At 39.7% G+C, this 16194-nt stretch overlaps 2 protein-coding genes and 1 long non-coding RNA gene across 5 annotated transcripts; 2 read left to right on the top strand and 1 right to left on the bottom strand.

Moving 5' to 3' along the window:
• Positions 1–193: 193 nt before the first annotated feature.
• On the top strand, positions 194–4036 carry LOC108606351. 2 transcript variants are annotated; one of them, XR_001915442.1, is made up of 6 exons: positions 194–208; positions 283–539; positions 596–808; positions 870–1916; positions 2939–3188; positions 3245–4036. It is a non-coding gene; the product is annotated as an uncharacterized LOC108606351 (long non-coding RNA). The 2 variants fall into 2 exon arrangements; XR_001915443.2 differs by lacking the exons at positions 194–208; positions 283–539; positions 596–808; positions 870–1916 and adding an exon at positions 1990–2004 and having other exon boundaries at positions 3245–3839.
• A 1631-nt stretch (positions 4037–5667) lies between these two features.
• On the top strand, positions 5668–8210 carry LOC108605779. Of its 2 annotated transcripts, XR_001915394.1 has the most exons (7): positions 5668–5890; positions 5960–6906; positions 6959–7091; positions 7155–7345; positions 7402–7583; positions 7637–7876; positions 7974–8210. XR_001915394.1 is itself a non-coding variant. In XM_017995582.1 (6 exons), exons 1-6 carry the CDS (start codon positions 5875–5877, stop codon positions 7776–7778), a joined length of 1611 nt encoding a protein of 536 aa, XP_017851071.1. In that variant the 5' UTR covers positions 5668–5874; the 3' UTR covers positions 7779–8210. The 2 variants fall into 2 exon arrangements, 1 of the variants encoding a protein (XP_017851071.1); XM_017995582.1 differs by having other exon boundaries at positions 7637–8210.
• A 2304-nt stretch (positions 8211–10514) lies between these two features.
• LOC108607169 (dynein regulatory complex subunit 4) lies at positions 10515–14667 on the bottom strand. The gene is made up of 5 exons (XM_017997822.2): positions 14337–14667; positions 13369–13411; positions 12244–12408; positions 11886–12189; positions 10515–11804 (listed from the first exon to the last, which is right to left on the bottom strand). The coding sequence occupies exons 1-5, from the start codon at positions 14337–14339 to the stop codon at positions 10880–10882; spliced, it is 1440 nt and encodes a 479-aa protein (XP_017853311.1). The 5' UTR covers positions 14340–14667; the 3' UTR covers positions 10515–10879.
• Positions 14668–16194: the final 1527 nt, after the last annotated feature.

Genomic DNA, 16194 nt, shown 5'->3' with positions numbered 1-16194 from the left:
TTTATACACTGCAAACACTTTGAGCTGAGCAGTAAGTGTGTTTGATTTGTAACGGACAAGCGAGCAAGTGAACGCAGCTGTTGTAGATCGACAAAAATCATCGATTAACCAAAGTTGATCGCCAAAGCCGCCAGATTTAACGTGAAAAATAGCGATCATCCCAGCTTTGGCTACGTGAGCCAACACTAATTACATTTGATTTTGCTTGGTAAGTAAATACTTATTAATTACTGTTGTAGCCGAGTGTGAGTGTGTATAGCTTTATTAAACTGATCTAATAAGAATGACGCTGCGACTGGCGACTGGCGACTGGGGGCAACCCTCATAATAAGTGGCGTCATCAGCTCCAATGTGAAGAAAAAATCCTTCTCAATATCAGTGCTAGGCTCAAATTGAGCCATATCACGAAAGATACTGGGCTACAGTTCAACGCAGCTATCAACTATCAGCCTGGTCGTTCAATCAATAGCCTTTTCAGTGCCTTCTCTTGGGCGTCACCTTGGCTAAGGCAGCTGCACCAGAGTCTACAGTTGCTGCAGGTAAATGTCATAATCTGATTTGAAAGGGTTTTCTTGGCTAAAGCGTTGCCTTGCAGCTGCGGAGCCTCACAAGCGTCGCTCGCTGCTCAATTTCAAGCTGCTGGACTTTCATATTAAGACGGTCATCATACAGCGGTCTGCGGTAAAACCACAAGCCAACAACAAGCCCAGCTTCATGCTGAGGCTGCAAAAGAGATTTTTTGACTTAAACATGGCGTTGGGTGCGCGCCTACACATAACCCTTAATCTGGAGGCATGCTATCTAGGCAGTATGTATATCAGTGCGTCATTTATTTGTCACCCTTGGCTTATGTGTTATGTTTTTCTTAGAATCACCCACTGGACGTAGGCGTTGTATTAAATATTTGCACGTCAGTGCAACCAAGCGGTCAGCTTGACCTGGGCAGATGCAAGTGCAAGAGAGAGCAAGCCTCTCATGGAGCAAGAGCGACAGCGAATGCATCAGCTGAGCTGATGGCTGCATTTTTCCTTGCAAGAGCAGCTCCGCTAGCTTTCGTTCGGATGCGCTCACCCGGACATAGCTGCTGTGAGTGCATGAGAGCGTCGCTTTTTGGCGGTGGTTGGCTTTTGGGCTGTCTGGGCTTTGTAGAAACGGGAGAATGGAAAACTCACCTGGGGCTCATGTAGACATTGGCGTAGATCAAATATGTGCTGCACCTGCAGGTGGTGCATTGGATTCGATGAGATTGATGACCAGCTTGAGTATGGTCTGCTCATCGAGCAAATGCTGTGCTACATTGCAGTCCAAGCTGAAATCCTGCAACAGACGCATTTACATGGGTGGGTGGTATCCAGCCCTGACCGCCCTCAATTTTAAGTTAAGAGGTAACTACCAAAAATCTGAGGAGAAGTGGGCGGTGCCTTTCGAATGTTGGTCTAGGCACTTGGCCGTGCGCCGAGCAGCCCGAGTCAATACCCAAGCTGGCCACCGATAGCGACATCAATCGCATCGAATCTAACGCAGTGGCTGGCGCAGCACATATTGGATGAACGCCAATGTCTACCGGAGCCCCAGGTGAGTTTCTCATCCTGCCGTCAAAAGAAAGCCCAGACAACTTAAAAGCCAACCACCCAGCAACAGAGGCGACGCTCTCGTGCACTCACAGCAGCAATGTCCGGGTGAGCGCATTTGAACGAACGAAAGCTAGCGGAGCTGCTTTCGCTAGGAAATACGCAGGCATCAGCTTGGGCCATGCACTAGCTGTCGCTCTCGCTCTATGAGAGGCTTGCACCCTTGTGCACTTGCACTCTCTTGCAATTGCAGTTCAATCAAAGTGCGTGAGGCTACCAGGCGAGGCCACTTACAGGTTGCATTGCAGTTGAGTGTGAACAGTTGGCAGTGAAACAAGCAATAAAGTGAGTTGTCGCAAGAATATTAATTATCTGCAATTTTTGCATACATACAAATTTATTCACAAGCAATCAATTTAACTTTGATTAGACTGTAAGTCTTATTTGTTTTATATGAAATTCATATTATTTTGCAACTAATTAGCCTTTTACACATTTGAATATAAAAAAAACTTAAATTTTCATTGTCTTTGCCATCGCAACAAATTCTAGTACCTTGTATAGAAATGCTTTCAACATTATAACTTACATATTATTTATTAGAGAAATCTACATTTATTAGTTTTGTTTTGTTTTACATTTAAAAACGTATAAGCAACTAGTTATATATAAAATTCATGATTTGCAGACGGGTGTGTATAACAAAAACCCCCACCCCAAAAAAAAAAAAAAAAAACCGAAGCTAGTTCGTTGTGTATACCAAAAACCGAGAATGTCTACGATATAGAAAAGCTCCAAATTTTTTCATATATGTGTTTTTTTTTTGCCTTTGAATTGCCAATGCTGCGTATGATTGATATTAAAGCAAATATTGTCGATGATTAAATTAGTTATACTATATTTATACTATACTTATAATAAGCAATTAAAAGTGTAAAAATTATTTTAATTTAAATTTATTTAAATTTACTTTGAAAATGTGAAAGCAAGCAGACATAACGAAATTTCCGGGTGTGTATAACAAAAACCGACAACCCAAAAAACGCCGAAGCCGAAGAAGAAACCCCGAAGCTAGTTGTCGGTTTTTAATATACACACCCTTCAGTGTAGTTTTTAAAAATCAGTGACGAATGGCGTTTTATAATTCCCGAGCGACAAATACGAGATGCGTTTTATAATTCCCAAGGGAGTGACGTTCACAGGTCGGAAACGACACTGCCGATGTTGAAACTCCACTACCAAAGTTTTTTCACTCACGTTTGCTCAGCAATTGACTAAGAAAACATTGGCAATGATAAAATTACAATCACTACAAAAACTACATTAAATGTTTATATACTAATTTATTTATTGCATTTAATTTACAGCAGTTAATTAAAGAATATAAACATTTTTGGTGGGGGTCTGCTGGCTCGCCGACGGGCATCTGGGGCAAGGATCGCATTGAGGAGGGTCGTCGCCACTGCGATCGACTGCGCGCGTGACTGACCGAGAATCTAGGGTGTAGTCCCAACGCAGCTATTGATTGCCTGGTTGTTGTAGCATGAGCCTGTTCAGTGCTTTCTGCTGGGCGCCACGTCGGCCGAGCAGCTGCACCAGAGTCTGCAGTCGCTGCAGGTAAGTGACCTGATCTGATGTGAAAGGTTTCCCGTAGCTAAAGCTTTGCCTTGCAGCTGTTGCAGGGACTGTCGACGAGCGTTTTGTTGGAATTGGAGCGTATTTTGGAGAGCAAGCCAGTGCGACCGTCAGTAATATCGACGCTGGCGCTTCGGTCTCGCCTCCTCCACATGCTTCGGTCAGTCTGCCACCGCTCAGACTAAGCAGCCCCAGTAGCTCCGACTCGCCCAAGTATAAGGAGGAGGCGTTCATCGAGGTGACGGATACAAATCAGGCTGCCAACCTGAGTTTCTGTGATATTCGTGAGATTAGCCTGAGAATAGCAAAGCTATGACAACCACCAGCATTGCGTTCCAAGCTTCGGCTGACTGCTGACAAAAAAAAAACAACACTATCAATTTTTTTTTTGTGCACATCAAGATACGTACGATAAAATGCATTTCAAAATTTGGATGACTTACACTCTATAAAAATGTATAAAGATGCTCTCAATATTCTCTTTTCAAAAAAACAACAAAAAAGGAAAAAAATATATAAAACGTAAAATGTCAAAAAAAAATGTCAGTACATGGGCTGGTATTTACATGATTAGTAAACATGTGAATATTGTGCATTGATATATTTTTTGTCAAAACAAAAAAAATTAAAAAATTCAAAATGAAAAAAAAAATATAAAACATAAAATGAAAAAAAAAAGAAACCAATCAACACACATTTGCATGCATACAAAAGTTTTAAATTAACTATTGTATGCATGTACTCGTGTGTATTTCCATAACAAGATACAAACAAAAAATCCAAAAAAAATATAAAAAACATCAAAACACAAAAAAAGTATATACAAAACGCAAAATGAAAAAAAAAAAATATCCTTTCTGAATGTGTGTATTTTTTTTTTGTGCATAACAAGATAACAGAAAATCCAAAAAAAATATAAGTAAAAAATAAAATGAAAAAAAATATATATAAAGCATAAAAACAAAAAAAAAAAAGAAGATATATGTATATACGGCTATTTGTTTGTCAATGTAAAAAAATGTAAAAAAAAAATCCACAAAAAAAAATATAAAACATAAAATCAAAAAAAAAAAAAAAATCACAGACATTTGCATGCATACAAAAGTTGCATATTAACTTTTGCATTCATGTAGATGTGTGTACTTCCATAACAAGCTACAAAAAATCAAAAAAAAAATGTAAAATATAAAATGAAAAAAAAAAAACAAAAAAAAAAGATTTTTTGTTTTAACTCATGCCAATTATTAGCACTTGTCCATGGCTAAATCATGTTTAAAGACAATAACACCAAAACTAAAATTGGTTTGATTTAAAACTCTTCATCAAAACTCAAAAACATTGTCATCTATAAAAACATCAATATATAAAACTTATCTACGCATGGTTGAGGTTTATATAAATATATATCAATTAATTTATGTACATATCGCTCATTTACTAGAAGACATCTCAAATGAAACAACGAGATAAACGCATTTTTTACAGTTTTCAAGTGTCGCCTATCTTCCAAGAAAGCTGTCAAACTTAAACTTTTAAAGTAACACAGCGAACTATTCGTCTGCATTATTAACTCATTTACTTTTTCGAATAATGTCGCTCTTTTAGTAAATGAGCGATAATATCGGTAAGACAAAAATTTGGCCACAAACTTTAGCAATGCCAAGAATGCAAAGTAATACCTAAATTAATTCATGCAAGCAATTTGTTTTCTTTTCTTTAATCGAAACTTGCAATAAAAATTGTCTTACACTTACACACACCAATACTGCTAAAACAAAACCTAAGCATTTGCATACAAAAATAATAATTAAACAGCACTAAATGTATGAGAATTAATAATAATTTCGAATCGCAAGCCCTGCAATCGTCGAAGTGCCACAGTTATTGCAGTTATGCATTTTAACTTATATAAAAATAAAAACTTTCATCATTCAAGCCAATGTATTTTAATTTACACTCGATTTAACTATCCAGGCCGTATATATAGGGGCATTACCATGTTGATAAATCCATTTTAGATTTGAAAAGAGTTATGACTTGTGGAGAGGCGTGGAAAATTTATTTTCACAGGTGCCATAATAGGAAATGGCACCCACACCATATACTTGAAGCAACTGCTGTGCAATTTATTAAGATCAAATGTTTGATTTGTAACGGACAACAGCCAAACGATCGAATGAACACATCGATGCAACTGAATAAATGCAAATCTACTACCTATCGATAGAGTTAGAGCACTCGTGTAGTGCCAATATTTGTGCACTTGCTCAAAATATTTAAATTTCTGCTAATAATTCAGTAACCATAGCAACTTTTCACCAGTTAGCGGCTGTTAGCGAATAATCGAACTGCGGCTACGCTAAAAAATTCGCAGTTGGTCATCAAAATCCACCAGATTTGACGGGAAAAAAGCGACCTTGGCAGCTTTGGCTACGTGAGCCATCACTAATTACATTTGCTTTTGCTTTGGGTGTAAATGTTTGTTAATGCTGTTGTAGCCGAGTGTTAGTGTATATAGCTTTATTAAACTGGTCCAATAACATAATTACGCAGCGCCTGACCCAAGTGTACCAACAGAATAAGTGGCGTCATCACCACAAAATCGGAGCTGCGAAGAAAAAATCCTTCTGAATGTCAGTGCAGAATTGTGCTAGTAGCAAAGTACAAAATGAGCCAGAGCACGAGTAAGTATTATTGTCTTTCATATACAGCGCACGTTTATTAACTAAATTGTATATAAAAACAAAAATTAGTTGGTGTGACGGCTATTGAGAAACTACGACGCTTCTGCTATTTGGGCACTGTTGAAGCGCCAGTTTATGTGGTCACCAGCTTTGATGTGACTGTGGAATGCCACTTTGAAGCCGTTCACAAGCTATGCGCAGAGATCAGCGATGAGCAGCTCTTGGATTGCTTGAAATGCTTGCTGGATGCGGACGATGCGGAGCACTTGCCACGCCATGATGAAGCGATTCTAGTGCTGGCCATCTATCTGTCCAGCCATGTTGATGAGCAGCAACGTACACTGGTGCGTGAAAAGTTCGTTGAGCTGGTGCGCAGCGACAAGGATTTGTTGCTTTTCACCAACTACGTGAAACGCGTGCAGAGCCTGCTGAAGCGCAAGACGCCGTTCGGCCGCACGGTGCGCAAAGCGGTGCTCGACTGGTACAAGAAGCAGCCGCTGGATAAACTGTTGCACATGTGGAGCTTGAGCGACTGCGATCGGGCAACGCATCGCGATCTTTTGTATCGCTGCCACTATCGCGATGCCAAGTTTGATGCGGAGATAATGGCTGCATTGCGTTTAATGTCCACGCCCTCAAAGGAACTTATCGCCTGGCCCAGCTATCTGAACGATGTGGCCAGCAGTAGAGACACCATTGTGGGCATTGCGCAGTTGCGTCTAGCACAGAATGCCAAGGCAGCTTTGCCCATTGTGCGCGCAATGTCGCTTAGCTACGAGCATGTGCCACGTTATGTGATGAAGGATGCAAAGCTGGTAAAGCTGCTGCTGCCCAAAATGAGCTACGAACAGCTCTTGCTGACCTGGCCTTCCTTTCTGAGTCTGTTCAAGAGGCCACGCTCAGCACAGCGCAACTACATTGAGCTGTTCTTCGATGAGGCCAAACTACGTGCGGCGAATGTGGCGCCACTGCGCTTGCTGCTGCAGGAAACGCGTGCCACACGAACCAAGAAGATGGTATGCCTGCTAATGCTTATATGTATGCGCCGCTAATACTCATTGCTTGCAGATTACCAAAGGCGTTGTTGCCGCCAACAAGCCCAGCTTCATGCTGAGGCTGTATAAGCGATCGTTTGGCTTGAACAAGGCGCTGGGTCTGCGACTGCACATAACACTCAATCTGGAGGCATGCTATCTAGGCAGTATGTATAGCAGAGCGTCATTTATTCATCAAACTTGGCTTATGTATTGATGTTTTTTTATAGAATCGCTCACTGGACGTTGGCGTTCTATTAAATATTTGGATGCAATGATGGCCATAGCATTTGCTTACTACAAAAGCGATCCAGCAGTGAAAGTCAGCTATTGGCATGATGCCAGCGGTCAGCTAGAGTCCTTACCCTGGACGCCCGCGATGTCTGTGGACGAAGCAAAAGCTTGCTGCGAGAATCAAAAGGTCTGCTTGCTGGCTGCTTCTCTCCATGCATATCTTGCTTATGAATGTCTTTGCAGGTGGCCAAGGTCAAGCAGACGCTGACTGGCATCATCGATAGCGCACTCGCGGATGCAGCGCAGACATATGATGTATTCTTGGTGCTGGCGCCCAGTGGCACGCGTGGTAATCCAAAAAAATGTTCCAATCAGCTGTGTTTGCTGCTCGATGAGTATCGCCGGAAACGAAATGCGCAGGCCAAGTAAGTTGCACACTCAAGTGCATTGATGCAAAACTAATTGCTGTATCAATTAGATTTATTCTAGTGAGCCTGCGGCAGAATCACGCCTCCATGAGCTATTCAACGCTGCGTGCGGAAAACATTTTGGAGCTGTGCAGTCTCAGCGAGCAGACGGCGCTTTTGATCAACGCCTTTGCACATGGAAAATTCATATAAGCAATCGCATCAGCATCAGTTAACCAAAGAAAAAGCAGAAGCGGCGTCAGCTATTGCTGACTTAAGGACAAGCTGAAACTGTGGTCGGTAATCAGCACGTAAGATTTCGAAATCATTAGAATAAGCGACTGCCTTCTAACTCTCTCTCTCTCTCTCTGTCACTTTTATATCGCTACTCCTTCGAATCTATGTCAGTATACCCTTCTCTTTCTTATGCACTAACACTTGCATACATTTTAAGCGCAGCACCCAGTTAAGCATAATTAATTAAACATATATATATATTATATATATATAATCTAGCTCTTAAGCTAGCGCTCCACGTGCCCACAAGCAAAAGCAAACAGCAACAAAAGCAGACAACTATTATCTAAAATTGATAGATACAACGCTCATATATTGTACTAACATTGGACTGGAATTGGTATTAGTCGTAGCTAAAGAATTTTATATTATAATAATTGTCTTTTTTGTGTTTGTCAGTATTTGAATTTTTTATTTTTGTCGATAACAAACGAACTGAATCTAAATTAAATTTGGATTAAAAACAATACAAGTGAATCTGAAGCAAAGCGAAAAAAGAAAACATAAACAAATTGCCTTACAAAACAAATTGTTAGTCAATCCTTAATTTTAATCTTAATCATACAATACATGCAAACAAACAAATTCGTGAATAATGGAAACGTACTGAAACTACAGCAAAACGCTAAAAACAAAAAGAAGAAACAAAAACAACGCATTTAGATAAATATTCGAGACGTAACTAAATGAAATGAAAATAGTCCAAACTAAGCATAAGTTAACACAAAAAATTACGACATTATATACACATACTATATAGATTATATACATACTACTATATTGAAATTATTATGTTTTGTGTTAGAAAAGTATTCAAAAGTGAACTGCCCAAAAAACTGTGACATTTTGTGTAATTAACAAACAAAAACAAGCAAACAAAGCAAACAACAAATAACTGTGAACTAAACAAATTTTTAAATTCTCCTCTCCTCAGAAGCGGACACAAAATTTTTAAAGCTTCAAAAATCCCCAATGTGCCATACACTAAAAACTAAAAAACAAAAACACACATACACACAAAAAGCTATAATTGACATTTAGCCAGAGTTTAATATTGAAATACAAGTATACTATTTATAAGATTCGAAAACGCCTGAACCGAACAATAATAGCAGAAACAAAGCAAAACAAAACAAAAATTCAAATACATTAAGTGCGAAAAGAAACGAAAATTATATTAAATTTAAATTTACACGTATACAAAAACAAGCATGAGGAAACGAATTAAACCAAACACATTTAGAAGAATCTAAAACTAAAAAATTTATAGAACAAAATATGTGAAAAAGAAACGAACTAATTGATATTTCTATGGACATTTTTATATAGTGAATATATACGATATATAGTATGTCCCCCACACGCATCTGTGAAGTAAACCGTTGTGATCGCTTAACATTTTTTGATTTCGAATTTGATATATATGGAAATTGGGGCAAACTGAAGACAAAAAACTAACGAATATACATTCAATTAAATATAAGTTAATTTGAGGTGAACTATTGTAGAATGAATATGATTTTTCAAATCACTCAAAACTGAAAACTGAAGCAGAAAATAACCGAGAGCGTAAACAAAAAGTACCTAGAGACACAAAACTAAAACTAAACAAAAGCAACTACAGCAATATTACATATACATAATGTGGACATTGATAAAGGAAAACTCAATACACACAAAGGACACACTGGCACTCAAGCGCAACAGTTAAATTAGCAAACATAAATTTTATGCATGCATACAGACATTCATAACTGAATGCATACGTCTAGTATTAACTAACTAATAACAGTAGCTATAATGTTATATTCTGTTTGTTTACTGTAGCTGAAAATATATCAATCAGTCAATCATTTGTCGAAATGCACGCATTTAAACGAAACTCAAACTGCAACTGCAATAGGCTCAAACCATTTGCTACTTATCAGATAAGTTGGGTTCAAAGTTCAATAAAAACACGACGAAACTATTAAAGCCAAGATATAAATCATCCGCAGTAGCAGCAAACCAGCAGCAAAAAAAAACTTTATGTGATATCTATTTGAAAAATAAGAGGACTAAGAAAATACAAAAGAAACAAACAAACCGAAAATACCATAAAAACCTAATGCATAAACAAAATCTACATAAACGACATATAGCAAAATTGCAAAACCGAATAACACCAACTACTAAATTTAAACTTAAAGTAAAAACGAATATTTATGCAATCGTACGTTGTCAAAAACAAAAATTAATTTAGCTTTATTTCATATTTGGAAATACTTTTTATATATCCGATTTATAAAACGTTACTTAACAACTAAACTTAATATAAAAATTTATCAAGACTTTTGATAAAAGTACTTTGTAAGAAGTTGCATTGATCGATTGCAAGCTAGCAATAAATATAGTTACAGTTACACCCATAAGTATTTCAACGAATCGAATAACATGACAGCAATAAGTCGCAATTGTATTACAAGCTACTAAACATAGTATTTAATCAAACACAAACAACACACACACACACACATACATATGTTAAAGTTATATCGCCTACTTTTCGCCAAACTATCGTATAAGAAATGCTTGAAAGTTTTATAACATAAAAATTAGTATAACAATTTACAGCATTTAATCAAATAATTTCAATAATTTTGGAAAACATACGATATTTTAAGCCAAAAGCGTTTATGCGCTAAAAATGAACTAAATTGAATATCATTAAAATATATTAACTGGTGATAAGTTACAAAATTTAACGCTAATACGTTAGTTTAGCGAAAAGCAAACGATAATACGTAACTGGAATATCGTAAACTGTCATCAGATTTCTTTACAATTCTTTTTTTTACTATAATTTTTTAAGCCTTTTTTTTATACATTTTCATTGCTATATGGTGACACATATACACACACACATACACAAGTATTTATATGTATGTCATGTATGCATACAGAACATAAAGTCGAATAAACGAACATGAACTTCAAGTGTTAAACAGTCTTTTCTCATTTGGGCAACCTGATCATCATCACTTGTTGTCGGTAACAATGCCAGCGGGTCCACAGATATAAAGCTGCTGGTGATCGCGATCGCGATGAGGCTCGAAGCCCAACTCGTCAGTGGGTATGCCGTATTGCTTGAGCTTGCACTCGTAGGTCTCGAGCAGATCGTCGTGTGCCTTCCAGGCCTTGGCCAGCTCGTAGCGCAGATCGATGATTGTTTGATTCTTTGTGTCCACCACATCGCTAACTGTCTTCTCTACGTTCTGCAGCTTGTCAGCGAACTCGGGCGCACAGGTGGCAATCGTCTTGCGCATTATGATCTGGCGCTTCTCATCCTCGCGCATTAGGGCGGCAATCTTACGCTCGAGCAGCACGTTCTTGAGTCCGGTCTTCTGTTGCAGCTCAACGATCACCTCGTTGAAGCGTGCCTTGAGGTTGCCACGCTCGGCAACGAGGGCATCGTTACGCAGCAGCAGAGTCTCCGACTCCCACATCAGACTCTTCACCTTCTTCTCGAGTATGACGTTGCTCTTCTTGAGACGCGCCAGCTGCAGCTTGTCGCGATCGTAGAACTCCAGCTTGCGCTGCAGCTCCTTCATTTGCGTCTTGGCATGCTCCAGGGGCTCGCGCAGACGACGCGTCTCGCTGCTGGCCTCGGCGGCAATGCGATCGCTGCGATCCGCCTGGCGACGCAGCTGCTCGATCTGCTCCTTCATGCTGCCAATCAGCGCCAGATTGTTGAGTGTAATATCGTTATAGTAGTTCTTCATGTCGTTGAAGGCCAAATCGTGATGATCTTGCAGATCCTTAATCTGTTGATTCTTGCGCTCCTCCACCTCAAACATTTGCGCATTGAAGAACAGCTCCAGCTTGGCGCGCTGCTCCTTCATCTTCTCCTCATGCAGACGATCGTTGTCCTTGCGCTCGCTCTCAAACAAAAGCCGCTGCTCGCTGCTCACATTAAGAAAGCGTAAGAGAGTTTGTTTTAAATTTTGAAATTTTATTAGTTTAACTTATGCTTGAGTTACTCACAGCAATTGCTGATTGAAATGCGCTTCCAGCTGGCGATGCTGCATGTCGCTCATCTCGATGCGCTCGCGCACAATGCGACGCAGCTGACGCTTGTCGTTCTGCAGCTCCAGCTCCTGGAGCACATGATGCTCTTGGGCCACCTTGAGCTGCGTCATGGCCTCGGCACGCACTTCGCCCAGTTTGTTTTGATTCTCAAACTGCAAATGCTTCATTTGCTGCATAATGTGCTTGGTATCGATGTCAGCCAAGTCCTGCGTGGCCTCAATCTCTTTGTCCTTTTGCTGCAGCTCGAAGCGCGACTCCTCTGCGTGCGACTAAAGTTAATACCAGGAGCTACAAACAGTGCATTTGGGCTTACCCAGCTGCTGGCGTGTTATCTCCCAAAAAGTGCGTATCTTGTCGCGCTCCAATTGAAAGTAATTGCGCTCCTCGCGCTCCCGATCCATCTCAGCCTTGAGGCGCAGCGCAAACGCCTCCAGCTGATCGCGCGTCATCGAGGAAGTGTCAACGCCATCGATAAGCACTGCAAGTGGAACAAGTAAGAAATATGAACATTTAATAGTTGCAAACAAAACAGAGCACCCAAAGCAATTGTCTTCTAAACAGTCCAAGTGTCTATTTAAGAACTTGAACTCGAGGCCAGTTGGCCTGTCCCGCATGTGTGCGTGGCCAGGCTTTAATTGGTTTCTGTAATTGGCATAGTTGCCACGGCTGGGTACCTCTACCAACTGGCCCATTACCCATTAACCATTGGCCCCGTCGGCTGGAGCCCTAAGCAGACCAACATACGTAGAAACAATTATGTGTGCGTTAGAGGCGCAGGCCGCGTGCCCCATGCCCCATTTTGTACACTATTGCAAATTAAGTGCACATTTTTTTGTTTTTCTGCGTTACCAGCAGCTGCCCCAGTCACCCAACCCCACTTACACTTCTCTTGCTGCTGCGGCGTCTGCTGCTGCTGCTACTGCTGCCTGCATGTGTCTGGGTTGCACAATTAAATTGCGTATTGAGCATGTGGCATGCCCGCCACCACAGAACATTTTCGTCTTTTCTTTTTTTTTTTTGGTCTGCGGCTCCAAGGCCTCAGATTATCATTATTTGACAAATTGTTTTGCTGCTTCACTAACGAAAAGGCATGAGCACCAAACTGTTGCCAAAAATTTAAATATTTAGTTAAACAAAACTTTGTTTAAAGCCTAAAAATGCTTTTGCATTTAAATTTTTGTTTTGTGCTTGCCTAACAGCTGATCCTGCAAGCCCTGGCAATTATCGTATATCGATAAGCGATCGACATTCGCATTTTTATACCATTAAGCTTTTGTCCTTAAGCGCAACCATTTTTAAATGCTGGCAGTTAAATAGACCCCAAGCAGTATTAAATGTTATACATTTTGCTATTACAAGTAATCAATATCTGCTATTTGCAATTGATAAACATTTGTGTGCTGTTTGCTGTGCATTTGTATTTGTGGAATTCACTCACCTGGAAGCTTTTTGCCTTTTTTGCCCTTTTTACCCTTTGGCGGCTGTAAATGTATAAATGTTTGAATATATTAGCGTTAAATTGATTATGACAATGCTTTATGATTGTGTTAACTTAAACATAAACTCTCAAACTCCAATGCATGCAGAAATGTCTTCGAAATGGTTTAACGCTTAATGCGAATTTGTGTGTGTGTTAATGCTCAAAATAAAAATTGAAAAGCAAGCGAAACGCAACGCATCCTCAAAGGACGCAGACGACGACAGTGCCAACTGGTCTGGTCTGGCCTGGTCTGGTCTGGACGAGTGGTGCGAAACGTGGGGTCGTTGCCGTTTTAAATAATGTGATGGCGCGGCTTTCAAAACAATTTCACAACAGCTGTTGGCTTATTGCATATTTTATGACTGCAAATTATTCAAAAATTTTCGAAGCTCGTTGGCGTTGCGACCGCGCTGCGCGTTGCGTTACGTTGCGTTCGTAAAAGGCGTAACATTTTCATAAATAATAATAGTATATACAGAAATACACACATACAATCACTCTGTGTGTGTGTCTGTGTGTGTGTGTATATAAAAATTGTCGAAAATGTACAGTGTACAGTGTTGTAGGAGTCGGAGTCGCTGGTAGCTGCTGCTGCTGCTGTTGAGATTTTATGCGTTGCACACATTTCTTTTGCCATTTAAAAACAGTAGGCGCTGCTGCTGCTGCTGTTGCATGCAACAACATGCATATTATATACAGATGTATGTAAGTAGATCTATGTATATGCATGCAGCATGTTGTTGCAGCACAACAGCCGTTCTTGGCATGAAAAATTGAATGTGCCCCAGTGCAGTCAACGACTCAGAGTGGGGCGCAACACTCGCTTGGCCCATTGGTCGCGTCAAAACACAAAGTACAACATGCAACATACATATGTTGTTTGTTTGTTTGTACAGCTTCAAGCTGTGACTGATAAGCCAACTTACCATTTTTGTAGATTTATTTGCAAGCTTTTAAAATTTTGATTATAATTTGTACAATGCCAGCAATTGTTCTTTTTGTTATTATTATTATTGTTGTTGTTGTTGTTGTTGTGGTTGCTGCTGCTGCTGCCACTTTAAATTGCCAAATGGTTATTGATAAAGTTGTTGATGTTGCAATTGCCGGCGATTGGTTGCCAATGGCTACGATTACCGGCATTAAACAATTGCCAAGGCAACCAATTATTGGTCTATCTACAATTTGTTTTGTTTTCGAACTTCTCTCCAATCTGCGTCTGAATTATAATTGTTAAATGTCTGTGTGAAATTTATGAAAATACGACAAAAGCCGGCTAGACTTGTGTTTAAACAGGCGTAGTTATTTGTATTATTTTGAAACATTGTATTACTTATGCACAATGTTAAATAAGCAAAATGAACAAACATTTTATTAAGCAGAAAGCAAATCATATTAAATGTGTGGATTGCTTCTGTATAACAAAATTAAACTCCATATGCAGTGCATAACATAAATATATTCGCATGTAAATTTGAGAGCGGTGGGGATAGAAATTCACAGTAAAAATTGACAGCCTTAATATTATTCAGTTACTCTTTATCAGATGCAACTCAAGTCAAAGCTAGTGATTCAAAATAGACCAAGTCAGCCATACATTTCAAAATTAAGTCTCGCTTGCCAATTTCTGTGCACTTTAATTTATACTTTAATATTGACTCTATGTCCGGCATAGTATCAAGTCATGTTGATCAATTGATTATCCCCTCCACTAAATCTCACTTCTAGGCTTCACTGCAGCAGTCAATGCCTGGCGTTTGAAAATTCATTCAGCGCAAAAGCGAAAAGCCTTAATTAATTACATCAAGTCGCTAACTAAAGCAGCGCTTCACTTAGTTGCAGTTAATCAAATTGTTTAAGCCACATTCTCTGATTAGAGAGACACCGACAGTGGCAGCGACAAAATTTACCTCGGCTTACGTATATATAAATTTTAGTAAAGGATGCGGCGCAACTTTAAGCGAATGGCCAAGGCTCGGCAGGGCAAATATTTCACGCCTTAATTCATGTGCCACTGGGCCAAAGCCAATTGAGCGTGCGGCTGAGGTGAGTCGCGGGGTTTTGTGGGGGGCAGGCGTTGGAAATTATGCGCTGCTTGCGCGCGGCAGTTGTTTAAACAGCGGAGCCACCCCCGCACCACCCCTGGAAAACAAAAAAGGATATTGCTTGCTGTTTTGGGCTTGCCGGTTAAATGCTTTAATTGAAATTAATAACCGCAGTTGAGCAGTCAAGCGTCTGACTGTTAAACGAAGAGAGTTCGTCTGCTTTGGGGCTTGGACGTGTGTGGGGGCAGTGAGCGGTGAGTGGAGGCCTTAACATTCGCAGTCAGAATTTTCAATTGTTTTCATTAAAAGTCAATTTCTGAAGGCTGACATCAACCCTAAATGCCCGCTAAACAGCGCCTTGGGCGTAGTTGGCCATGACTTTGCCTTGCCGCATAATTTCCATTGGCAGATGCTGCTCTTGTCCATGGCCCATTGCACGGCCAGCAGTAACGGTAAGCAAGCGTTAACATTAAAGCCAGCGGCTGCCAAGGGTCACAGCGAGTGAAAGTGAAAGGAAGACACACGCATCAAAACTAATAATTAAATTTGCTTAGTACTCAGTTCGCTTTGCTTTATTCGACTTTTGTAAGCTTATTTATTTTTTTTTTATTTATTTATTTATTTAATGTCAACTATAATTTAATAATTCAATTAAGATATAAAGGAACTTAGCTTACATTTTTCACGGCCAAAGTGAATTGCAAAACAGTTTTTATTTAGCTCATTCCAATTCCAAAAATGC

Source organism: Drosophila busckii, chromosome X, assembly GCF_011750605.1.
Source record: "Drosophila busckii strain San Diego stock center, stock number 13000-0081.31 chromosome X, ASM1175060v1, whole genome shotgun sequence".
In the NCBI taxonomy this organism is placed as follows: Eukaryota; Metazoa; Arthropoda; class Insecta; order Diptera; family Drosophilidae; genus Drosophila; species Drosophila busckii.
Note: the sequence above shows the minus strand (reverse complement) of the source record. Positions and strands in the feature narration are given on the sequence as shown.